The following is a 27,503-nucleotide window of genomic DNA, read 5'->3' on the forward strand; positions in this document are numbered from 1 at the left end:
GAAAACCAGCCTGGCACAACGGTTAAGAAACTGAAGTATTTGACTTCATGTCAATGAAGTGAATGTGAATTTGGACAAGTTTCTTAACCACTTTCTTTCTTGGTTTCCCCGTCACTAAAATGAGGATAATGTTAGTACCTACTCCATAGGGCTGTTGGGAAGTTTAACTGGGTTAAAATTTGATATGAGGCTGGAACAGTGCCTGGCATATTCCAAGCAATGTCCAAGTGTTTGTTAAATTTAAAAATAGTAATAAATAAAACAACAGGGCAGAAGAAGTATTTTAAAGTATAATTCAAGGAAACTTGCCTGAAATAGAAGTCTTAGATGTTCATATTAAAGGGCACACTACATACCAGGGAATGTCAACCACAGCAGTCAGCGCTGAGACATATCCTAGGACTCAGTGGATTTAAAGATAAAGAAAAGAATCCTTTGGAGCAAAACGCTGAACAAGATATCCCTTGATCATATCCCTGCCTCAACAACAATAAGTTGGCATCCACCCACGGACACAAGTGCCTTCACAGGAGCTTTGAAAGTGTCTTCATAGGAGCTTTGGGATCCAGGTAGGAGACTGCGAAGTCCAAGACCAAGGAGAGGTGTTTTGAGAAGGCAGGTCTGCCCCATGCTGCTGACTTACCAACCATGCTCCCCGCTACAGAAACAGAAACAGCTTTGTGCCCCTGAGAACTTGACTACAGCCCTGTTTGGCTTGGTCCTGTCTCCAGCACCACATGCCGAAGGACCCAGGAGGAGCTATGCTCACCCGAGCATCAGGTGATAGACATACAGCCCTCGGTCCCAGCTGTGGACCCTAAATTGGCCCGTGAACCAGGTCCAGCCCCTCTTGGCCACAGTCTGGGAGCCCCTGGAGGTAAGCCCCCAAACTCAGTCAGACTGTGGATTCTGAAGAGGCCCTGTAATTGGGCTCCAGCCCATCCCAGCCATTGTCCACAGTCTTGCTAGCACAGGGATCCTGCAGGAGAAATACCTGTCTATACCCCCAGAGATCCAGAAAGGGCCCCATACTTGCCTCTAAACCCCTCACAGCCTCCATCTGCCAGCAGTCCTTAGGGTCCAGGGCCCCAGTGGGAGACTCTCCAGTCTGAACCCCCAGAAGGACCCTGTACTGGGCTCCAACCTCAACACAGCTTCAGTCCACCAGCAGACCTGCCAGCAAAGGACCCAGTAGTACACACTACTGTCTGTGCTCCAAGAGACTCTGAAAAGGACATATACTCAGTTCCAGGTCCTCCCAGCCTCAGTCCACACCACTGAGCCCAACCTGCCCAGGGACCTGGTGGGAGACATACACATCTGTGCCTCCAGGGCCAGGTCTGCAGACCTCAAACATGGCTATAGAATCTCAAACAACCCTGGGGCCCCATTCCAGCCCCTCTCAGCCATGGTCCAGGGCCAGTCCTGCCCACCTAGGGGCCCATCCAGTGACCAGGCATCAGTCCTCCCAGGGATCTAGTGGGAGCCATGCCCCCTGCACACCTAGTAATAGACTTGCTGTCTAAGGACCCAACTGTGGAACCCGAAGAGGATCCTTATCCCAGAACACCCTACTGAACAAGGTACTGGAGGCAGTCCCGTTCACCCAGAGACGAGACAGGATCCAGCCCCTGATAACAAGCCTGCCAACTTAAGATCCCACTACAGACCCAGCAACAGCCATATAACTGGGTCTAACCCAGCACAACTGAGATTTCAGAGGTAGTCCATCAGCCCAGGGAACAGACAGGAGAAGGTTTTTACCTATGGAAACCAGTCTGTAAAGACTGGAAGAAGTGTATGCTTCTTCAAATGTACAGATACCAATGTAAGGCTACATGAATCATTAAGAATCAGGCAAAGATGACACCATCAAAGGAATTAATAAAGATCCAGGAACTGACCCCAAAGAAATGGAGACCTACAGATTACTTGAAAAAGAATTCAAAATAATCATCTTAAAGAAACTCAGTGAGGGCTTCCCTGGTGGCGCAGTGGTTGAGAGTCCGCCTGCCGATGCAGGGGACGTGGGTTCGTGCCCCAGTCTGGGAAGATCCCACATGCTGTGGAGTGGCTAGGCCCGTGAGCCATGGCTGCTGAGCCTGCGCACCCGGAGCCTGTGCTCTGCAACGGGAGAGGCCACAACAGTGAGAGGCCCGCATACCGCACAAAAAAAAAAAAAAGAAACTCGGTGAAATGCAAGAACACAGATAACTAAACAAAATCAGGAAAACAATGCATGAACAAAATGAGTTTAATAAAGAAACAGAAACTATAAAAAAGAACCAAAACAGAAATCCTGAACCTGAAGAATACAATGTCAGAACTGAAAAATTCTTTAGAGAGCCTCAACAATAGACTTGATCATGAAGCAGAATCAGAAAACTTGAAGACAGATGATTTGAAATTAGCTGATTATAAGAACAAAAAGGAAAAAGAATGAAAAAGAGTGAAGAAAACCTATATGTATTATGGGACACCTTCAAGCAAATGAATAGTCACAACATAGGAGTCCCAGAAGGAAAAGACAGAAAGGGGCAGAAAGATTATTTAACGAAATAATAGCTGAAAATTTCCCAAATCTAGAAAGAGATATGGACATCTAAATAGAAGAATCTCAAAGAATCCCAAGGACCCCAAGCAAGACCAACCCAAAGAAGATCACTCTGAGACACACTATCATCAAAATGTAAAAAGTCAAAGATGAAGAGAAAATTTTGAAAGCAGCAAGAGAAAAATGACTTATCATGAACAAGGGAACCCCCATAAGGCTATCAGCAGATTTCTCTGCAGAAAGTCTGCAGGCCATGAGGGAATGAGCTGATATGAAATACTCAAAGTGCTAAAAGCAAAAAACTGCCAACCAAGAAAACTATACCCAGCAAAACTCTCCTTCAGAAATGAAGGAGAGATAAAGAATTTCACAGACAAACAAAAGCTAAGGAAGTTCATCATCACTACATCTACCTTACAGAAATGCTAAAGGGAGTTGAAATGAAAGGATGCTAAGTAACAACTTAAAAATACATAAAAGTATAAAACTCACTGGTAAAGGTAATTATATAGTTCAATTCAGAATACCCAAATGCTGTAATCATGGTGTGTAAATCACTTTTATCTCTAGCACAGAAGTTAAACAATAATATTAAAAACAACTATAATAAGCTACAATAATAAATAAGCTACAATATGTATAAGCTATAATTATATACAGTATATAAGCTACAATAATTTGTTAATGGATGCACAAGATAAAAAGATCAATAGCATAAAATGTGGGGAGGAGAGAGTAAAAGAGTAGTGGTTTTGTATGCAACTGAAAGTAAGTTGTTATCAGCTTAAAATAGACGTTATATCTTACAAGATGTTTTATGTAAGCCTTGTGGTGGCCACACATATACAAAAAATACAACAAGACCTTTAGTAGTTACACAAAAAATAAAGGAATTAAAGCATACCATTACAAAAAATAAATCACAAAGGAAGACGGTAAGAGAGGAAGAAAGGAACAAAATAACTAAAAAAGTCATAAAATAACATAATAGTAATAGTAAGTCTTTATCTATCAATAATTACATTAAATGTAAATGGACTAAATTCTCCAATCAAAAGACACAAAGTGGCTGAATGGATAAAAGAAACATCCAACAACATGCTGCCTATAGGAGACTCACTTTAGCTTTAAGGACACACATAGGTTGAAAGTGAAGGGATGAAAAAAGATGTTCCATGCAAATGGTAACCAAAGGAGAGCAGAAGTGGCTATACTTATATCAGATAAAATAGCCTTTCAATCAAAACTGGTCACAAGAGACAAAGAAGGTCGCTATGTAAAAAGGGACCAAGTGATAAAGAGACCAAGTCATTAAGAGGATATAACAATTGTAGGTATATATGCACCCAACATTGAAGCACCTAAATATTTAAAGCAAATATTAATAGAACTGAAGGGAGAAATAGATAACAATGTAATAATAGTAGGGAACTTCAATACCCCACATTCAACAATGGTTACATCACCCAGACAGAAAGTAAATAAGGAAACACTGTACTTGAACTATTCCTTAGACCAAATGGACCTGAGACACATACAGAACATACCACCAACAGCACCAGAATACACATTTTTCTCAATTGCATCTGAAACATTCTCCAGGATAGATCATATATTAAGTCACAAAATATGCTGTAGCAAATGTAAGGAAACTGAAATCATACCAAGTATCTTTTCCAACCATAATAGTATGAAACTAGAAATTAATCAAAAGAGGAAAATGGAAAATTCACAAATGTGTGGAAATTAAACAACACACTCCTGAACAAATGAGTCAAAGAAGACATCAAAAAAGAAATCAAAAAATATCTTGAAACAAATAGAAATGGAAACACAGAACAAAAAAATATCAAAACTTATGGAGTGCAGCAAAAGCCATTCTAAGAGGGAAGTGTATAGCAACAGCACCTACATTTAAAAGATAAAAAGAAAGATCACAGATAAATGACCTAACTTTACACCTCAAGGAAATAAAGAATTAAATGAGTCCAAAGATGGCAGAAGTAACAAAGATCAGAGCAGAAATAAACGAAATATAGACAGGGAAAACAACAGAAAAGGTCAACAAAACTAAGACGGTATTCTGAAAAGATAAAATTGACAAACCTTTAGCTAGACTAAGAAAAAAGAGCAAAGACTCAGTGATCATGGGTTGCCTGTGCCCTGGTCATCGATAGTACAGGGAGAGGAGTTACTGAAAGACATTTTTCCATGTTTGAAGGGCCCAGTTGTCCCTTCCAAACCCTGGATCTTTTACACACTATGTTTTTTCTCCTGCCACTCCCTTCAGAGCTCAGGCCTTTGCTGCCCCCCTCCGTGATATGGTGACCAGGCTAGCACCCAGATTGCAGGGGTTCACTTTGTCTTTGAAGTTAAGGAGTCTCTTGGCAGAAACCAGTCAACACATCTATATTTGGATCTCACACTGGAACGAGTTCAGGTTGGTTCGGTGGGAGGTAGAAACCCTGTGACAGTGCCTTTGCTTAGTAGACTCCACAGATGCAACATGGTGCCCCCAAGAGGCATGCCTGGCTCCCAGATAACAGGTCAGCCTTAGATCTGGAGATTGTTGAGGAAGTCCCATGAGTCAGTGACCTTGGGGTGACGTGGGATCTGGGATTGCTGGTATTTCTCCCCAAGATTCCTATTGTTCATGGACACCAGTGGGGCAGAGAATGGACAGTGAGGTCTCCATGTGAAGAGCTCCCTGCTGCCTGCTCAGAGCATCACAGGAGAACTGTTCACTCAGCATGAGAGATCAGGGGCAAAGCACTGGGACTGGGGGCTTGGCATCCCCTTTAGCTGGCTCTGAGTCCTGACAGCAGTGCCCTTGGAGGGCCAGGGAAGGCTGACCCTGGTCCCTCCGCTGTGCCTGGATGACTTCAATAACCAAGAGACTTTTTCTTGAGTTGGCAGCTGCTCCTCATCATCATTTTCTCTCCATCCATCCATTCAATAAACCATATGGACCCACCCACCCCCAAAAAAGGAGCAAAGACTCAAATAAAATTAGAAATGAAATCTAAATATGACACAATAGAAATACAAAGGATCATAAGAGACTATTATAAATAATCACATGCCAACAAATTGGATAACCTAAAAGAATGGATAAATTCCTAGAAATATAGAAACTACCAACACTGAATCATGAAGAAAAAGAAAATCTGGGCCAGGTGCCTGGAGGCACGTCAGCTGGTCCTTCGGCGGGCGTTTTGGGGACAAGGATGGCTATAGCCAGTGATTTCTACCTACACTACTATGTAGGGCACAAGGGCAAGTTTGGACACGAGTTTCTGGAGTTTGAGTTTTGGCCGGATGGAAAACTTAGATATGCCAACAACAGCAATTATAAAAATGATGTCATGATCAGAAGGGAGGCTTATGTACACAAGAGTGTAATGGAAGAACTGAAGAGAATTATTGATGACAGTAAATTACAAAAGAAGATGATGCTTTGTGGCCTCCCTCTGACAGGGCTGGCCGGCAGGAGCTTGAAATTGTAATTGGAGATGAACACATTTCTTTTACCACATCAAAAACAGGTTCTCTTATTGATGTTAATCAGTCAAAGGATCCTGAAGGCCTTCGAGTATTTCACATTTGGTACAGGACGTGAAATGTTTAGTTTTTAGTCCCACTGGATTACATTTCAAGATTAAACCAATCGAAATTGTAAAAAAAAAAAAAAAAAAAGAAAATCTGAACAGATTAAGAATTAATACCAATCCTCCTCAAGCCCTTCCAAAAAACTGAAAAAGAGGGAGCACTTCCAAGCTCATTTTATGAGGCCAGCACTAGCCTTATACCAAAGCCAAATAATGACACTACAAGAAAAGTTTACTATAGACTAATATCACTAATGAATGTGTATGCAAAAATTCTCAACAAAATACTAGCAAACCAAATTCAACATCACATTAAAAGGTTCATACACTATGATCAAGTAGGATTTATGCCTGGGATGCAAAGACTGTTCAACATACACAAATTAATAAATGTGATACACCAAATCATGATTCTCTCAATAGATGTAGAAAAAGCATTTCACAAAATTCAACATTCTTTCATGATAAATGAACATGAAGTGAACTCTCAAGAAATTGGGTACAGAAGGAATATACCTCAACATAATAAAAACCATATATGACAAACTCACAGCTAACATACTCAGTGGTGAAAGGTTGAAAGCTTTCCCACTAAGATCAGGAACAAGAAAAGAGTTTCCACTCTCACTACTCCCATTCAGCATAGTACTGGAAGTCCCAGCAAGAGCAATCAGGCAAGAAAAATAAATAAATACATCCAAATCAGACAGGCAGAAGTAAAATAGTCTCTGTCTGCAGATGATATGATCTTAAAAACTCCACCAAAAAACCTATTAGAACTAATAAACAAATTCAGTAAAGTTGCAGGATACAAAATCAACAGGCAAAAATCAGTTGTGTTTCTACATACTAACAGCAAATTATCTGAAAAAGATATAAAGAAAACAATCCCACTTATAATAGCATCAAAAATAATAAAATACTTAGGAATAAATTTAACCAAGATGTTGAAAGATCTGTACACTGACAAATTATAAGACATTGATAAAAATAAATTGATGAAGACACAAATAAATGGAAAAATATCTCTTGTATGTGAATTAGAATAATTAACATTGTTAAAATATCTATATTACCGAAAGCCATCTATAGATTCAAGGCAATTCCTATTAAAATTCCAAAGGGGGCTTCCCTGGTGGCACAGTGGTTAAGAATCTGCCTGCCAATGCAGGGGACAGGGGTTCGAGCCCTGGTCCGGGAAAATCCCACATGCCGTGGAGCAACTAAGCCTGTGCGCCACAACTACTGAACCTGCGCTCTAGAGCCCGCGAGCCACAACTACTGAGCCCGCATGTCACAGCTACTGAAGCCTGCGCACCTAGAGCCTGTGCTCCCAACAAGAGAAGCCACCGCAATGAGAAGCCCATGCACTGCAATGAAGAGTAGCCCCCGCTTGCTGCAACGAGAGAAAGCCCGTGAGTAGCAACGAAGACCCAACGCAGCCAAAAATTAAATAAATTAATGAATTAATTAATTTTTAAAAATTCCAAAGGCATTTTTCACAGAAATAGAAAAAACAATCCTAAAATTCATATGGAACCACATAAGACCCTGAATACCCAAAGCAATCCTGGGAAATAAGAACAAAGCTGGAGGCATCATGATTCCTGATTTCAAGCTCTATTACAACACAATAGTAATCAAAACAATATGGTACTGGCATAAAAGTGACACACAGACCAATGGAACTGAATAAAGAACCCAGAAATAAACCCATGCATATACAGTCAGCTAATACCTGACAAGGGAGCCAAGAATCCTCAACAGAAAAATTATAGTCTCTTCAATAAATGGTGTTGGAAAAACTGAATATGCACATGCGGAAGAATGAAATTGGACCCCTATATTATACCACTCACCAAATTAACTTGAAACAGATTAAAGACTTAAACATAAGACTTGAAACTGTAAAATACTAGAGGAAAACATAGGGGAAAAGCTCCTTGATACTGGTTTTGGCAACAATTATTTTGGATATGACACCAATAGAGCAAGCAACAAAAGCAAAAATAAACAAGTGGGGCTACATCAAACTAAAAATCTTCTGCACAGCAAAAGAAACAATAAGCAAAACAAAAGTCAACTTACAGAATGGAAGTAAATATTTACAAACCATTTATCTTAGAGGAAGTTAATATGCAAAATATATAAGGAACTCATACAACTTAATAGCAAAATACAAACAATCCAATTAAAATGGACAAAGGATTTGAATAGATATTTTTCCAGAAAAGATATACAAATGGCCAACAGATACATGGGAAGGCACTCAACATCACTAATTACCAGGGAAATGCAAAAGATATCCCCACACACCTGTTAGAATGGCTATTATCAAAAAGACAAGAGACAACAGTGTTGGTGTGGAGGTAGAGAAAAGGGAACCTTTGTGCCCTGTTGGTGCGAAATGTGAATTGGTGAAGCCACTATGGAAAACAGGATGGAGGTTCCTCAGAAAAATTGAAAATAGAACTACCATATGATCCAGCAATCCCACTTCTGGGTATATACCCAAAGGAAATGAAATTACTATTTTGAAGAGATATCTATACTCCCATGTTCATTCCAGCATTATTTACAATATTCAAGACATGGAAGTAACCGAAGCATCCACTGACAGATGAATGGATAAAGAAAATGTGATTTTATATATTTTTTATGGGTACAAAAATTTGAAATATATCAACGCAATATTACTCATCCATGAGAAAGAAGGAAATCCTGTCATTTGCAACAACATGGATGGACCTTGAGGGCATTATGCTAAGTGAAATAAGTCAGATAGAGAAAGACAAACACTGTGTGACCTCAGTTATATGCGGAAACAAAAAAAGCCAAACTCATAGAAAGAGAGAGTAGAATGGTGGTTGCCAGGGGCTGGGGCTGAGAGAAATGGGGAGAAATTGGTCAAAGGGTCCAAACTTTCAGTTATTAGATGAATAAGTCCTGGGGATCTAATGTACAGTGTGGTGACTATATTTAACAATACAGTATTACACACTTGAAGGTTTCTAATTGCATGTTCTCACCACACGCAAAAAAACGTAATTATGTGAGGTGATGGATGCATTAACTAAGCTTACTGTGATAATCATTTCACAATATATATGTGTATTACATTGTACACCTTAAATTTTCTCAATACTATATGTCAATTTTATCTCAATAAAGCTGGTGGAATAAAAGAAACCTCTGAGCAACCAGGCAAAAAGATAAAGTCACTTACAAAAGAAAAAAATCAAGTTGGCCTTGGATTTCTTCTCGGCAGCACACACTATGAGAAGACACTGCAGCACCACCCATAACACACACGAGACAAACAAAAAGTGAGCCAAGGGCGTTCTATCCAGCCAAGCTGTCCTTTAAGTATAAAAACGGAGAAAAGAACATTTGGAAACCCTGGGAATATTGTTCCTCTGATTCCCTCCTTGAGGAAACTATTAGAAGATAAATTTTAGCCAACCAAGAGGTGGCTGGGGAAACCAAAGGAGATGGACTACAAGTGAGAACAGAATGTACTTAATAGCAGAAATATTAAAACTAAAACAAACATGGGAATTGGGATGACAGAAGAAAAGTAAAGGTGATAAAAAAAACTTAGTCTTTAAGGGCCTCCCTGGTGGCGCAGTGGTTGAGAGTCCGCCTGCCGATGCAGGGGACATGGGTTCGTGTCCCGGTCCAGGAAGATCCCACATGCCGCGGAGCAGCTGCGCCCGTGAGCCATGGCCACTGAGCCTGCGTGTCTGGAGCCTGTTGCTCCGCAACGGGAGAAGAACTTAGTCTTTAAGTTGCTTACCTAGTAGTAATAACAGTAGGGTAACGCACAGGATGATGATGGTCATGGCAGTAACAGCAGTTATAATTATTGACTGGCTAACCATGAGCCAGGTACTACATAAAACACTGTGTGTGTGTGTGTGTGTGTGTGTGTGTGTGTTTCATACAGTGTATACACACATATACACATATATACACACACGCATATATATATATATATATATATATATATATATATATATTCCTAACAACCCATAAGGTAAACATCATCATCCCCATTCATAACTAAGAAAGCTAAAGCTCAGATTAGTTAAGTACCTCAACCACGATCACACAGCTAAGTGACAAATCCAAACCCAGGCCTGACTCCAAAGCCCAGGCTCTTGATTTTACCGCATTTGCGTTCATTGAACATAGGACAGAGCCTTATTCCTCTCTGCCTCCTCATCATTTAACACAACTAATATAATATAATATAGCATAATATAATATAATAATAACAATCTATTTTTCCCATTTTATAGATGAGGAAAGGAAGCAGAAAGGTTAAATGACTTTCCCAAAGTTACACAGCTACGTAATCGACGGGGCAGCTAGCATGGCTCTAGAGCAGCGCTATCCAATACTAATTCAATGGTAGGTGAACCACAAGTATAATTTCCAATTTTCTAGTAGCCAAATCTTAGAAAAAACTTAATTTTATTAATATACTTGACGTAACCCATATGTTCCTATTATCATTGTGACATATAATCTATATTAAAAACTATTCATGTCATAATTTACATGTTTTCCTCACTCAGTCTTTGAAATCCAGGGTGTATTTTTTACTTACAGCACATCTCAAATCGGACTCACATTTCCGTGCTCAGCAGCCACATGTGGTCAGCGGCTCCCATATTTAACAGAGCAGCTCCAAAGCTACATGTGGCACCAACTTAACAACGCACGAACTCTCCATTTTCCATTCTCCAGCACTGATTCCTGAAGTGTCATTTTATAAAATCAAAAAACAAAGTAACTAGTTATATTATCTACCTCCACAGAAAACCCATCCTGGGGTTAGGGTTTCACTCTTATAAAAAGGTCGCATTTATGCGTGTCGTTGGATCATATTTTTGATGATAATCTGTTCTCCCTCTACTTTCTCTTCCCTACCCACTCCCTCCACATTCAAGCAGCCATTCTCTCCTTGCCCCAAAGAAGGCAGAGCAGAAAGATGAAATAGGCTGCAAGACATTCTGGCTTTTTCCTTTTAAGCCTAACCCCTGAGGAGAGGCGCTGGGGTTTACAGAGCAGGCAGCTTTAAGAAGCAGGAGGTAGAGAGGAGTCATCCCAGATTAGAAGGACATTCTCCTTGGCTTGGGGGAGAGGAGGAGAGCATCCCAGGAGAGGGTGGGAACTGGCTCCGTGTCTTTGCAGCACCTTGGGAGCAAGGCGCAGGGTGAACGGGGGTGGGGCAGAGTCTGCAAACGACTCCCACATCTGAAGCCAGCACGGGAGCAGCAGAGAACTGCTCAACCTGGAGTGGCCGTGAGACGGGGACAATGGGTATTTATAGGGCGGTTTGCAGGAAGAGATGTCTAATTACTAGAGACCCCTCCCGATGCCTTAGCACTGCCTAGGATCTCCAAGCTGTGGGAAAAGCTCAGGAGGAGTCCCTGGGAATGATGGGTTAATTTCCCCCCAATCCACTGGGATAGAAGGGCACTGGAATCAAAAATTAAACTGAATTCTAGAAATCAAAGAAAGTGTCTGGCTGGACTTGTTTTTGTGACCAGACACTCCTATCTGCCACTTAGGGGGCCTCACTTGAGCCTGTCAGGGGCAGTGGGCAGTGTCCCCCCACAAACCATTACACCGGAGCCAGTTCATCTCCAGTGGACGGCTGTAACCCAGGAGGAACTGGAGTGCTAAGGGGTGTGGCCTCTCAGAAGTCACTGCTGACTTGGGGAACACCAGTGGCCTGGGATGAAACCGAGTTTCCAAGAATATCACGGAATACGTTTAAGTCCTGATCAGACACAAAGTAATCAGCAAAAAGGCCACTTGTTGGAGTTTGCTTAAACGATGAGTTTCCCTGACTCCCTGAGAAGACCCAGAAATAGAGGGGTGTAGAAGATGATTTTCAGGACACTATTTCAGACTCTGAGGAAAGAAGGACTATTTCAGCAGCAGCAGTAGCCATAGCTCTACTAGACAGGACAGATGAAGACCATCACTGCAGCCAAGCCCTGGCTGACACTGTAACAGGAAGAACAAATCTGACTCCATGTTAGATCTGTTCCTTTTACTGTAACCCTTTGTGCTTTGTTGCTTGTGCTTAATCATGCTGGCTCTGCACCTTTTGTAAGAGAATGTTGCCTGTAGCCTGAAGTATACAGGATAGCCTACTCTCAGGGCTCTGACCTTTAAGAGTCCGTTCACACAGAGATAAAAGGTTGCAGAACAGAGAATAACATTTGCCTTGTTGGAGGTTTACAGGAACATCTTGACCTGACCTATGTGGACAGCTGCAAGGGCAAAGGAATCCAACACCAAGAAGTCTGCAACAACTAACCACACCCCTCCCTCACCTGGCCTTTAAAAGTGCTTTGCTGAAACCCTTCAAGGAGTTTGGGGTTTTTGGGGCACAAGCCACCCATCTCCTTGTGTGTCCCTGCAGTAAACCTTTCTCTGCTCCAGACTCGGACATTTCAGTACTGTTTGGCCTCACTATGGATCAGGCACATGAACTTGCATTCAGTAACACCATGTTTAAGGACTTTAGGAAGATAGGCAGGAGCACTGTCCACAGATCTCTACAAGCCAGGTGTCAAGACAAGGAGACCCCCGCTACCTGCCCATCAGGCCTACTCCTTAACCGGCGGTCAGTGACTGCTAGGAGACTGTGGGGGAGGGAGAGCCCAGACCCAGGGCAAGAATGGGGAAAGTGTTGCTCAGTCCTGGAGAGAAATCTTTCCCAAGGAAAAATGCCTGGAGTTCGGGGAAAGTCAACATGCCTCTTTTATTTTGCTTATAAGTGAGATGAATATTTCACAGTACACAGAGACTGTAACGAGAACCCACACTCATTAACGGGGAAGGAAAGCCAAACTTCAGGGGACTGGGTGGCTCAGAGGAGCTCCAGAAGGTAGCATCATCACTCTGGTCCCATAGCAATCTAGGCTCTGTTGGCACCCTTTCCCCTCCCCAGTAAATAGTCAAAGAGAGCAGTTAAACAGAGAAAGAGGCAAGGACACCTACATGGAAGGTGCTGGCTACACAGCAGAGCAGCCACCCCCCTGCTGTATGCCCCGTGAATATGAACATGAGCAGGGACCCACCCAACTCTGGGCGGAAAGCCAAGGGGAAGGATGGCCACGAGGAGGAAGAGTGTAGAGCTGCAGCTTCAGGTCAGCATCACCTGCCATATTAGATCCCCCACCCTTCTTACATCTAAATCACAGATCCTGCTCCCCCCAGTGAGGGGAATCCATCCGAGGCTGATGGAGCATTCCTACACGGGATGGAGCCTGCGCCGGAAGAAAGCAGAATTTCTAAGGCAGAAAGTCATCCCTGGAAGGGAAAGGGGAGAAGTCTACTCAGTGCCCAGGTTCATGAACTCAACTCCTGGGAGCCTGAGATTATGACCCACCCAGCCAAGTGCTGCCAACGTCCTGGGATCCCGGTGCAAAGCCACTGCTCCAGCCCCGCCCTCGTGCAGGTGAGAAGCCATTCCTTTCTAGAAACAGAGAGATTTGATTCAGAAGATGTGGATGGTTGGGATCATGTCATGAGATAGTATGAGATATTGCACCCTACACACACACACACACACACACACACACACACACACACACACACACACCAGAATATTATTCAGCCCTTAAAAGGAAGGAAATTCTGACTCATGCTATGACATGGATGAACCTTGAGAACATTATGCTAAATAAAGTAAGCCAGTCACAAAATGACACGTATTGTATGACTCCACTTATATGGGGCATCTAGAGCGGTCAGATTCAGAGACAGAAAGTAGGATGTTAAGTGCTGAGGGTTGTGGGGAGGGACAAATGGGAAGTTGTTTAATGGGTACAGAGTTTCAATTTTCCGAAATGGAGAGAGTTCTGGAGAGTGGGTTGCACAACAAGGTGAATGTACTTGACACCTCACTACTGAATTTAGGGAATATACTTAACACTTAGAAATGGTTACAATGGTAAATTTTATGTTATGTACATTTCACAACAATTTTTAAAACTATTATTTTGACTACAGAGGTTTTTTGCATTGATGTGGTACATGGGGTGATGGTAACTCACAGGCTAAAAAGCCAACTATCTAGAAACCTCAAAGTCAGAAACAGCAGGACATTTCTTTCAGTTGCCAGTTCACTTCTCTGAGCAATGCTTCTCTAGCCCCTCACTTGATGGTCTGTTTTTTCTACACAACAGAAGGCAAAATTATCTCCCGAGGAGACACCCTCCCTTCCCAAACTAGAGAGGGCCTGAGGAAACTCATACTGATAAATGCTTGAGACAAATGATGGAGAAGCAGGGAGGGGAAACTGATCAGGGAAAGATTGGAGAACTGCCTCTGAGCCCGAGTGAGGTTGAAAACCACACATTTTGCAAACAAGAATCGTCTCAAGGATTTCTGGCCAGTTTTTGAGTGGGAGAGGTAGGCTCTGAAATGTTGGCATTCCTGGGACATCCTGATGGATTGAGGAGACAAGATCACATATTTAGGATCTGGGACACTCTTCCCAAATTCAGAACATGTGATCACTGAAATGGCATTAGAATGGCAGGCCACGCTCTGAGCATTTCATTCTAAGAAAAATGTTTTTATCTGTAATCTGATTCGTATGCTTCACAGGGGTTGGAAAGACGGTGGTTGTTGAAAATGTAAGCTATGCAGCCAGACATGCTTCCCTCTATAACTAAGTTGCCAAGGAACACACAGGCCCAAATGAAACCCCATTTATGGTCATTGGCACACCTTGGGGAGCTGGTGACATCTCACATTCTTTAACTTCATTGATTCATTGCCCACTAGGCTTAATCTTGTAAATTACTTTCAAAGGCATGGCATACATCCTAAATTACTTTTTTTCTTAGATTAGCATCAATCTTGCTTATCAATTGACATTTTCTCAAATTCCCTGGAAATGTCCACCTCACCATCAGAGCAAAGCTGTAAGTTACCTAAGGCAGCGGCCCTGACGAGCTCGACGGGAACCTCTCCCCATCTCTGCTTTGGGGCACTAAGAATCTGAATCCACAAAGTGTGTGTCTAGGACACACTCTGTGATTCAGCCCCCTGCCTGGGTCTCCACCTGACCCCCTAGCCCGGGATTGCAAATGCCTCCTACCCAGTCCCAGGGCCCTTCTCCCAGGAGCCTTTGCAACACTGTTATGTAAACAGAGGAAACTTGCAAGCACGTGTATCCTGCAGCTTCTCCCCCAGCCCCAAACAACCCCCAAAGAGTAATTCCTGCCTTGTTTGAAGCTAGAAATCCTTCTGTTGATTAGTAAAAACGAGCAGGAAGGTGGAGGTGGGGGTGGGCTTTCTCAGACTTCTAACCACCCCCGCGCTGCATCATGTCACGGTCCCACAGGAGCTGCCGTCCCTGCTCTTCTCGGCGGCGTTTACTCAGTGTCGTTGGCACTTGTCAATTTCATCAGCTCCCCGAAGAAACCCCCATCTCCTGCTTCCTGAGGAACCTTCTAGTGCTGGTTTCCCGAATCACAGTACTATTTCTCACTTATTTCCTGACCTCGTTCTCTACGCCTGTTAAACTCTCTGATCACATCCTTTGAATGAAAGGGGAAGTTCATTCAGCCTCCATAGAGGTTCCTGTGTGGCCTTGGCCCTCACAAGAGGCAGGTCCATCCCTCATGTGCATCTAGAAACACCGCCATCACTGATGGGGAAGCAACAGAAAACCCACGAGAAGTGAGGGCATCCTCGCTACAGCTTCCAGCCAACCTGGGCAACAGAGCAGCTCTGCCTTGCCAAGAACTAAGAGTGCGCTGACACGCCTGGGGCCAGGTCTCCAGAAGTTTCCCAAGTTAGGAAACACATCTCACTGAGGCCACTTCCCTAGGTAATACACTTATGCCTGGTTGCCAGGCTGCCAAATTCCCCACTAACATCCATGAACTCTGCCCTTGCACCACAGGAATAATACAAAAGGTATGGTGAGTCCCGCCCTAGAGCTAAGGCTAGGGATCATCTGAAGTTATTAAGACATAAAGTACACTGTTTCTTTTCCATCCCAGGTACCTGGAGGGAGTTTTCCTTTCAGTTTCCTTGAAATCCAAGTAATTACACTGCCGCCATCCTTAATGGGGAAGGCAGGAAGTTCCACGCACTCTGTTCTCTCTGCAAATGCATGGAATCTGAAACAGGAAGAGATAGGCCACATCAGGCTAGTAAGTGGTATCTGCGCATTATCTATTCATCCTCCCAAGACTGGGAACTTGCTCTTCTGTGGTGCTAGGCATCTTCCAAGTGTTCACTGCTTTTCCCTGTGCCTTGTCAATTCCCACAAATAAAAGACAGGAAGGTGGAAGGCACCAGAGAATTGCGGAGCCACTGGGATTTTAACTGATGACTCTTCTGTTCATTAGAGGATACTTAGCTCAACCAAATGGTATTTATCGACCCTGGAAAAATGATACCCTGTGCTTAGACTTATCCTTTTGTTCCCAGGGTTCAATCATGTAAACACAGTTTGGACAAGCCCAGAGGCTAATGAGGGGCCCAACAGTGCCCAGAGCCCTGCGGGTTCACTGTTGGAAGCTGGTGACAAGAGGCAGCGTTGGCTCATCTGCCCACTGCTGAGGGGCTTCAGTCAACTTTCACTTGGCAAATACACACCTCCCCAGGACCTGAGCATCAGCACTAATGAAAAGAACTCAGTGTGGGCACGTTTTTAAGGCAGCCTCTCAGAGTGTGGTCCTAGGAGCAGCACCTGGGAGCTGGCTAGGGATGCACATTCCCCGGGCCCCACCTGATCTGCTGAGTCAGAATATGCACTTTAACAAGATCCCCAGGGGATTCATAAGCAGCTTGAAGCTAAAAAAGCACTCATGTACCAATGTTCACAGCAGCACTATTCACAACAGTCAAGACATGGAAGCAACCTAAGTGTCCACTGACAGAGGAATGGATAAAGAAGATGTGTGTATATATACAATGGAATATTCCTCAGCCATAAAAAAGAATGAAATAATGCCATTTGCAGCAACATGGATGGATCTAGACATTATCATACAAAGTGAAGTGAGCCAAAGACAAATATCATATGATATCACTTATACGTGGAATCTAAAAAAAAGATACAAATGAACTTATTCACAAAACAGAAACAGACTCATAGCATAGAAGACAAACTTGTAGTGACCAAAGGGGGAAGGGGGGGAGGCATAAATTAGGAGTTTGGGATTAAAATATGTACACTACTGTATATAAAATAACCAACAAGGACCTACTGTATAGCACAGGGAACTATACTCAATATCTTGTAATAACCTATAATGGAAAAGAATCTAAAAAAGAATATATATATATACACATGTATACATATATACACATACATGTGTAGAAAACTGAATCACTTTGCCGTATACCTGAAACTAACACACCATTGGAAATCAACTGTATTTCAATTTAAAAAAATTTTTTTAAGCACTGGTGTAGTGTTCCAGGTGATGATGGGCTAAATCGCACCCTCAAAGCCAGTTGTCTGGAATCCAAAAAATCAGTAATAGCAGGAAATTTCTTTCAGATGGCAGAGGAGATCTCTGAGTAATGCTCCTCCGGCCTCTCAAGAGTACCATCCCTGCCTATCGCCACTCATGACGCAAAAAGAACCCTGAAACATGAGCTGGGATGGACAGAAGGATGGGCAGATGGCGGGAGAGGTCTGTGGGCCTTGCCTGGGCCATAGAAGGCCTCAGTCTCATCTATTTCTAAAGGGTTTCAGGTGACACTGGGACAATGAAAGCAGGGGCTTCCTCCAAAACAGAAATGCCCAGTTTCCTTCGTCCCATTGTTACCAACCTGGGCTCTCAGACTCTTTAATCAATAGAAATTGATAAAAGAGGCCAGAGAAATTCAGGCAAGGCTTTATTGGTACTCTTGCTGCAGCACAAGGGCATGAAAACAAGTAGCAGGTTCCCTCGCTAAGCAGTGAAGGTGGAGGCGGATCAGTGGGTGGGGCTGGAGGGGGGGGCTTAGGTGGTCTGCCCATCCCCTTGGTGGTGCTGTGCACAGGGATCATGCTCAGGACCCTGCTTTTGCTCCCAGGCCCTCAGAAATAGCAGCTGGGTTTTGGCCTTTTTGTATTTTATTGTTCATAATTTGCCCCGACTACCCATGCATGCAGTTATTTTTAGTCCCTTGTAGTTCCTCTGTATTCTGTTGCTGGAGGAGACGTTTGTCCAGCTGCAGGCACTGCAGTAAAGGGTCCCAGGTCCCCACCTGTCTCACTACGACCTCCCTGCAGGACAGACGGGGGGATGATCGAGGTTTGTCCTGACAGGCCTCACACTCTGAGTGCCAAGGCCTTTGCCCAGAATTTTCTACTCTGAAGAACAGGGCAGACATTTCCTCTGGCTAATACAGCCTCGCTTGTGCAGAAAGCAAATCACGATTAAGTCAGGCTCTTTGGAGAGTCTGAGGAGTGTAGCGCTGTGTCTGAGAGCTGGTGGCTCTGTCCAGACACAGCCTCAGGCACCGGGGGACACAGAGTCCAGCCTCCCTGCAAGCTGAAATGCTCAGGACGCGCCCTTTACAGTTTGATAATAACTGCTCTTCAGCTGGGGCTCAACAGCAAAAGATGCACTGAGACCATCCAGGACCCCCGGGAGGAGGTGGGCTGGCAGGTAGCAGAGCGGGCAGGGGCACTGCTGGTCGTGGGTTGGCCTCACTTCCCAGGACTAGAGGAGGGACAGAAGGGCCCGGGTGTACCCCGTCCTCTTCTGCAGAATCTGCTCTCCACGGAGCATGACCTGAAAGTCAGGGGCTGAACTGCAGCTTCTCCCGTGTTAAATTACTCCCTGGCCTCTCACCTTCCCAGAGAGTGTCCCACATGAGCTGAGTAGAGGACCAGCAAGAAAGGTGGCCCCGCCAGCTGGGTTTTTCTCTCTCCACTAGCAAAAGTGGGGGCAGTGAGCCCCTTCTGTATTTGGGGGTTTCAAGAGCCCAGAATTGAAGCCAAGCACCTGCTGTTAAAAGATTTCAAAGTGCTTTATGAGAAGCCAGAGCACTGGTCTTCAGAATCACCAGGGATGCTGTTAAAAATGCATATCCCTGTTCCTCCCTAGACCCTGAAAATCAGAATCTCTGGGACCGTGGTCAAGATATCTGCATTTTAATCAAGATTCCTAGGTAGTGAAAGGCTTTGCAAAGTGAAAGCCTAACTGCATATTCCCAGACTCCCCTCTACTGTGCAAAATCAGCCTGCAAGGTGAAGCCCACGTCTCCCAGGCCAATATGATGAGCAGCTAAATTTGAGAACAAATGCTCAAGAGTGGGCATTTTACCCATTTTAGACAGGCTGACTTAGGAAAGAACTCAGCCATTCTCCTTGTTACCACATAAGGAGCTGGTCTCTCTCTACAAGAGACACAAACTCTCTCACATGCACAGACGGGGTTGTTTTGAAATGTAGGTATTATTATTATTATTCAGGTATAGTGAGGCCAACAGATCAGGAGACAGCTACCATTGAAAAGATAGTTTACAAGGAGACCTTCAAGATGGCGGAGGAGTAAGACGTGGAGATCACCTTCCTCCCCACAGATACACCAGAAATACATCTACACGTGGAACAACTCCTGCAGAACACCTACTGAATGCTTGCAGAAGACCTCAGACTTCCCAAAAGGCGAGAAACTCCCCACGTACCTGGGTAGGGCAAAAGAAAAAAGGAAAAACAGAGACAAAAGAATAGGGATGGGACCTGCACCTCTGGGAGGGAGCTGTGAAGGAGGAAAGGTTTCCACACACTAGGAAGCCCCTTCGCGGGCGGAGGGGGGAAGCTTCGGTGGTGGAGGGGGGAAGCTTCAGAGCCGCAGAGGAGAGCGCAGCAACAAGGGTGCGGAGGGCAAAGCAGAGAGATTGCCGCACAGAGGATCGGTGCCGACCAGCACTCACCAGCCCAAGAGGCTTGTCTGCTCACCCGCCGGGGCGGGTGGGGGCTGGGAGCTGAGGCTCGGGCTTCAGAGGTCGGATCCCAGGGAGAGGACTGGGGTTGGCTGCGGGAACACAGCCTGAAGCGGGTTAGTGCACCACGGCTAGCCGGGAGGGAGTCCAGGGAAAAGTCTGGAGCTGCCGAAGAGGCAAGAGAACATTGTTACAGGTGCGTGAGGAGAGGGGATTCAGAGCACCGCCTAAATGAGCTCCAGAGACAGGGGCGAGCCACGGCTATCAGCGTGGACCGCAGAGACGGGCATGAGACGCTAAGGCTGCTGCTACCGCCACCAAGAAGCCTGTGTGTGAGCACAGGTCACTCTCCACAGCTCCCCTCCCAGGAGCCTGTGCAGCCCGCCACTGCCAGGGTCCCATGATCCAGGGACAACTTCCCTGGGAGAACACATGGCACGCTTCAGGCTGGTGCAACGTCATGCTGGCCTCTGCCGCCGCAGGCTCACCCCACATCCGTACCCCTACCTCCCCCCAGCCTGAGTGAGCCAGAGCCCCCGAATCAGCTGCTTCTTTAACTCTGTCCTGTCTGAGCCAACAACAGATGCCCTCAGGTGACCTACACGCAGAGGCGGGGCCAAATCCAAAGCTGAACCCCAGGAGTTGTGCGAACAAAGAAGAGAAAAGGAAATCTCTCCCAGCAGCCTCAGGAGCAGCAGATTAAATCTCCACAATCAACTTGATGTACCCTGCATCTGTGGAATACCTGAATAGACAACGAATCATCCCAAAATTGAGGTGGTGGACTTTGGGAGCAATTGTAGACTTGGGGTTTGCTTCCTGCATCTAATTTGTTCCTGGTTTTATGTTTATCTTAGTTTAATATTTAGAGTTTATTATCACTGGTAGATTTGTTTATTGATTTGGTTGCTCTTCCTTTTTCTTTCGAAATATATATATATGTATTTTTTTTCCTTTTTCTCTTTCTGTGAGTGTGTATGTGTATGCTTCCTTGTGTGATTTTGTCTGTATAGCTTTGCTTTTACAATTTGTCCTAGGGTTCTGTCTGTCCGTTTTTTTTTTTAGTATAGTTTTTCGCACTTATCATTGGTGGATTTGTTTCTTGGTTTGGTTGCTCTCTTCTTTCTTTCTTTTTTTAAATTACATTTTAATTTTTTTAAATAATTTTTTAAAATATTTTATTTTAATAACTTTATTTTATTTTATTTATTTCTATTTTTCTCCCTTCTCTTCTGAGCCATGTGGTTGACAGGGGCTTGGTGCTCCAGCCAGGTGTCAGGCCTGTGCCTCTGAGGTAGGAGAGCTGCGTTCAGGACATTGGTCCACCAGAGACCTCCTGGCTTCATGGAATATCAAACAGCGAAAGCTCTCCCAGAGATCTCCATCTCAACGCTAAGACCCAGCTCCACTCAATGACCAGCAAGCTACAGTGCTGGACACCCTATGCCAAACAACTAGCAAGACAGGAACACAACCCCACCGATTAGCAGAGAGGCTGCCTAAAATCGTAATAATGTCACAGACACCCGAAAACACACCACTGGATGCGGTCCTGCCCACTAGTAAGACAAGATCCAGCCTCATCCACGAGAACACAGGCACTAGTCCCCTCCACCAGGAAGCCTACACAACCCACTGAACCAACCTTAGCCACTGGGGGCAGACACTAAAAACAACGGGAACTACAGACCTGCAGCCTGTGAAAAGGAGACCCCAAACACAGTAAGTTAAGTAAAATGAGAAGACAGAGAAACACACAGCAGATGAAGAAGTAAGGTAAAAACCCACCAGACCAAACAAATGAAGAGGAAACAGGAAGTCTACCTGAAAAAGAACACACAGTAATAACAGTAAAGATGATCCAAAATCTTGGAAATAGAAAGGAGAAAATAGAAGAAATGTTTAACAAGGACCTAGAAGAATGAAAAGCTAACAAACAATGATGAACAACACAATAAATGAAATTAAAAATTCTCTAGAAGGAATCAATAGCAGAATAACTGAGGCAGAAGAACGGATAAGTGATCTGGAAAATAAAAGAGTGGAAATAACTACTGCAGAGCAGAATAAAGAAAAATAATGAAGAGAATTGAGGACAGTCTCAGAGACCTCTGGGACAACATTAAACACACCAACATTTGAATTATAGGGGTACCAGAAAAGAAGAGAAAAAGAAAGGGACTGATAAAATACTTGAAGAGATTATACTTGAAAACCTCCCTAATATGGGAAAGGAAATAGTCAATCAAGTCCAGGAAGTGCAGAGTCCCAAACAGGATAAATCCAAGGAGAAACATGCCAAGACATATCAAACTATCAAAAATTAAATACAGAGAAAAAATATTAAAAGCAGCAAGGGAAAAACAATAAACAACATACAAGGGAATCCCCATAAGGTTAAGAGCTAATCTTTAAGCAGAAACTCTGCAAGCCAGAAGGGAGTGGCAGGACATATTTTAAGTGATGAAAGGGAAGAACCTACAACCAAGATTACACTACCCAGCAAGAATCTCACTCACATTCCACGGAGAAGTTAAAACCTTTACAGATAAGCAAAAATTCAGCACCACAAAACCAGCTTTACAACAAATGCTAAAGAAACTTCTCTAGGCAGGAAACACAAAAGAAGGAAAAGACCTAGAATAACAAACCTAAAACAGTTAAGAAAATGGTAATAGGAACATACATATCGGTAATTACCTTAAATGTAAATGGATTAAATGCTCCAACCAAAACACATAGACTGGCTGAATGGATACAAAAACAAGACCCGTATATATGCTGTCTACAAGAGACCCACTTCAGACCTAGAGACACATACAGATGGAAAGTGAGGGGATGGAAAAAGATATTCCATGCAAATGGAAATCAAAAGAAAGCTGGAGTAGCAGTACTCATATCAGATAAAATAGACTTTAAAATAAAGACTATTACAAGAGACAAAGAAGGAGACTACATAATGATCAAGGGATCAATTCAAGAAGAAGATATAACAATTGTAAATATTTATGCACCCAACATAGGAGCACCTCAATACATAAGGCAAATACTAACAGCCATAAAAGGGGAAATCGACAGTAACACAATCATAGTAGGGGACTTTAACACCCCACTTTCACCAATGGACAGATCATCCAAAATGAAAATAAATAAGGAAACACAAGCTTTAAATGACACATTAAACACGACGGACTTAATTGATATTTATAGGACATTCCATCCAAAGACAACAGAATACACTATCTTCTCAAGTGCTCATGGAACATTCTCCAGGATAGATCATACCTTGGGTCACAAATCAAGCCTTGGTAAATGTAACAAAATTGAAATCGTATCAAGTATCATTTCTGACCACAATGCCTTGAGACTAGATACCAATTACAGGGAAAAATCTGTAAAAAATAGAAACACATGGAGGCTAAACAATACACTACTTAATAACCAAGACATCATTGAAGAAATCAAAGAGGAAATCAAAAAATAGCTAGAGAAAAATGACAATGAAAACACGACAACCCAAAACCTATGGGATGGAGGAAAAGCAGCTCTGAGAGGGAAGTTTATAGCAATATAATCCTACCTTAAGTAACAAGAAACATCTCAAATAAACAACCTAATCTTACACCTAAAGCAACCAGAGAAAGAAGAACAAAAAAACCCCAAAGTTAGCAGAAGGAAAGAAATCATAAAGATCAGATCAGAAATAAATGAAAAAGAAATGAAGTAAACAATAGCAAAGATCAATAAAACTAAAAGCTGGTTCTTTGAGAAGATAAACAAAATTGATAAACCATTAGCCAGACTCATCAAGAAAAAGGAGAAGAAATAAATCAGTAGAATTAGAAATGAAAAAGGAAAGTAACAACTGACACTGCAGAAATACAAAGGATCATGAGAGATTACTACAAGCAACTGTATGCCGATAAAATGGACAACCTGGAAGAATTGGACAAATTCTTAGAAAAGTACAACCTTCTGAGTCTGAACCAGGAAGAAATAGAAAATGTAAACAGACCAATCACAAGCACTGAAATTGAGACAATGATTAAAAATCATTCAACAGGGCTTCCCTGGTGGCAAGGGTTGAGAGTCCGCCTGCCGATGCAGGGGACATGGGTTCGTGCCCCAGTCAGGGAGAATCCCACATGCCGCGGAGTGGCTAGGCCCATGAGCCATGGCCACTGAGCCTGCGCAACCGGAGCCTGTGCTCCGCAACAGGAGAGGCCGCAACAGTGAGAGGCCTGCATACCACAAAAAAAAAAAAAAAAAAAAATCATTCAACAAAAAAAAAACCCAGGACCAGATGGCTTCACAGGTGAATTCTATCAAACATTTAGAGAAGAGTTAACACCTCTCCTTCTCAAACTTTTCCAAAACATAGCAGAGGGAGGAACACTCCCAAACTCATTCTACGAGGCCACCATGAGCCTGATACCAAAACCAGACAAAGATGTCCCAAAGAAAGAAAACCACAGGCAGTATCACTGATGAAAACAGATGCAAAAATCCTCAACAAAATACTAGCAAACAGAATCCAACAGCCCATTAAAAGGATCATACACCATGATAAAGTGGGGTTTATCCCAAGAATGCAAGGATTCTTCAATATATGCAAATCAATCAATGTGATACACCATATTAACAAACTGAAGGAGAAAAACCATATGATCATCTCAATAAATGCAGAAAAAGCTTTTGACAAAATTCAACACCCATTTATGATAAAAACCCTCCAGAAAGTAGGCAGAGAGGGAATTTACCTCAACATAATAAAGCCCATATATGACAAACCCACAGCCAATATCGTTCGCATGGTGAAAAACTGAAAGCATTTCCACTAAGATCAGGAACAAGACAAGGTTGCCCACTCTCACCACTGTTATTCAACATAGTTTTGGAAGTTTTCTCCACAGCAATCAGACAAGAAAAAGAAATAAAAGGAATCCAAATCGGAAAAGAAGAAGTAAAGCTGTCACTGTTTGCAGATGACATGATACTATACATAGAGAATCCTAAAGATGCTACCAGAAAACTACTAGAGTTAATTAATGAATTTGGTAAAGTAGCAGGATACAAAATTAATGTACAGAAATCTCTTGCATTCCTATACACTAATGATGAAAAGTCTGAAACAGAAATGAAGGAAACACTCCCATTTACCATGGCAACAAAAAGAATAAAATAACTAGGAATAAACCTACCTCTGGAGACAAAAGACCTGTATGCAGAAAACCATAAGACACTGATGAAAGAAATCGAAGATGATACAAACAGATGGAGAGATATACCATGTTCCTGGATTGGAAGAATCAACATTGTGAAAATGACTATACTACCCAAAGCAGTGTACAGATTCAATGCAATCCCTAACAAACTACCAGTGGCATTTTTCACAGAACTAGAACAAATAATTTCACAATTTGTATGGAAACACAAAAGACCCCGAATAGCAAAGCAATCCTGAGAAAGAAAAACAGAGCTGGAGGAATCAGGCTCCCTGACTTCAGACTATACTACAAAGCTACAGTAATCAAGACAGTATGGTACCGGCACAAAAACAGAAATACAGATTAACGAAACAGGATAGAAAGCCCAGAGATAAACCCACACAGATATGGTCACCTTATTTTTGATAAAGGAGGCAAGACTATAACAATGGAGAAAAGACAGCCTCTTCAATAAGTGGTGCTGGGAAAACTGGACAGCTACATGGAAAAGAATGAAATCAGAACACCCCCTAACACCATACACAAAAATAAACTCCAAATGGATTAAAGACCTAAATGTAAGGCCAGACACTATCAAACTCTTAGAGGAAAACCTAGGCAGAACACTCTAGGACATAAATCACAGCAAGATCCTTTTTGACCCACCTCCTAGAGAAATGGAAATAAAAACAAAAATAAACAAATGGGACCTAATGTAACTTAAAAGCTTTTGCACAGCAAAGGAAACCTTAAACAAGACAAATAGACAACCCTCAGAATGGGAGAAAATATTTGCAAATGAAGCAACTGACAAAGGATTAACCTCCAAAATTTACAAGCAGCTCATGCAACTCAACATCCAAAAAACAAACAACCCAATCCAAAAATGGGTAGAAGACCTAAACAGACATTCTTCCAAACAAGATATACAGATCACCAACAAACACATGAAACAATGCTCGACATCAGTAATCATTAGAGAAATGCAAATCAAAACTACAGTGAGGTATCACCTCACACCGGTCAGAATGGCCATCATCAAATAATCTACAAACAATAAATGCTGGAGAGGGTGTGGAGAAAAGGGAACCCTCTTGCACTGTTGGTGGGAATGTAAATTAATACAGCCACTATGGAGAACAGTATGGAGGTTCCTTAAGAAACTAAAAATAGAACTACCATATGATCCAGCAATCCCACTACTGGGCATATACCCTGAGAAAACCGTAATTCAAAAAGTCATGTACCACAGTGTTCACTGCAGCTCTATTTACAAGAGCCAGGACATGGAAGCAACCTAAGTGTCTATCAACAGATGAATGGATAAAGAAGATGTGGTACATATATACAATGGAATATTACTCAGCCATAAAAAAGAAACTTAATTGAGTTATTTGTAGTGAGGTGGATGAACCTACAGTTTGTCATACAGAGTGAAGTAAGTCAGAAAGAGGAAAACAAAAACCATATGCTAATACATATATATGGAATCTAAAAAAAAAAGGTTCTTAAGAACCTAGGGGCAGGACAGGAATAAGGATGCAGAAGTAGAGAATGGATTTGAGGATACGGGGAGGGGGAGGGGTAAGCTGGGATGAAGTGAGAGAGTGGCATGGACTTATATATACTACCAAATGTAAAACAGATAGCTGGTGGGAAGAAGCCCCATAGCACAGGGAGATCAGCTCAGTGCTTTGTGCCCACCTAGAGGGGTGGGATAGGGAGGGTGGGAGGGAGACGCAAGAGGGAGGAGATACGGGAATATATGTATATGTATAGCTGATTCACTTTGTTATAAAGCAGAAACTAACACACCATTGTAAAGCAATTATACTCCAATAAAGATGTTAAAAAAAAGAAAAGATAGTTTGCCACTCACAGTTTCTGCTATGGAGTGAATTGTGCCCCCGCCCATCACCTCCCCAAATATCTGTGTTGAAGCCTTAATCTTCAATGGGATTGTATTTGGAGACAGGACTTATAAGAAGGTAATTAAGGTTAAATGAGGTCATAGGGGTGGGGCCCTGATCCAATAGGACTGGTATCCTTTTAAGAAGAGACACCGAAGAGTTTACATGCCCTCTCTCTCTGTCTGTCTGTCTGTGTCTCCCTCTCTCTCTCTCTCTGTCTCTGTCTCTCTGTCTCTCTCTGTCCTCCACGGAAGGATGGAAGGACACAGCAAGAGGGCAGCTGCCTACA

General features: G+C 42.9%; 1 protein-coding gene, 1 non-coding gene and 1 pseudogene across 2 annotated transcripts in view; 2 read left to right on the forward strand and 1 right to left on the reverse strand.

Annotated features, from left to right (window-relative positions):
• Positions 1 to 27,503, reverse strand: part of VWA3B (von Willebrand factor A domain containing 3B) — a 214,155-nt gene that overhangs the window by 151,412 nt on the left and 35,240 nt on the right. The window contains exon 8 of the mRNA XM_049696472.1: positions 16,210 to 16,325. Within this exon, the coding sequence (XP_049552429.1) occupies positions 16,210 to 16,325 (116 nt within the window). The remainder of the gene's footprint in view (positions 1 to 16,209; positions 16,326 to 27,503) is intronic.
• LOC105748400 (protein mago nashi homolog 2-like) lies at positions 4,355 to 15,721 on the forward strand (annotated as a pseudogene).
• Positions 4,692 to 4,814, forward strand: LOC117195847 (small nucleolar RNA SNORA71). The gene has a single exon (XR_004475722.1). It is a non-coding gene; the product is annotated as a small nucleolar RNA SNORA71 (small nucleolar RNA).

The sequence above is a fragment of the Orcinus orca genome, chromosome 13 (assembly GCF_937001465.1).
Source record: "Orcinus orca chromosome 13, mOrcOrc1.1, whole genome shotgun sequence".
Classification (NCBI taxonomy): Eukaryota; Metazoa; Chordata; class Mammalia; order Artiodactyla; family Delphinidae; genus Orcinus; species Orcinus orca.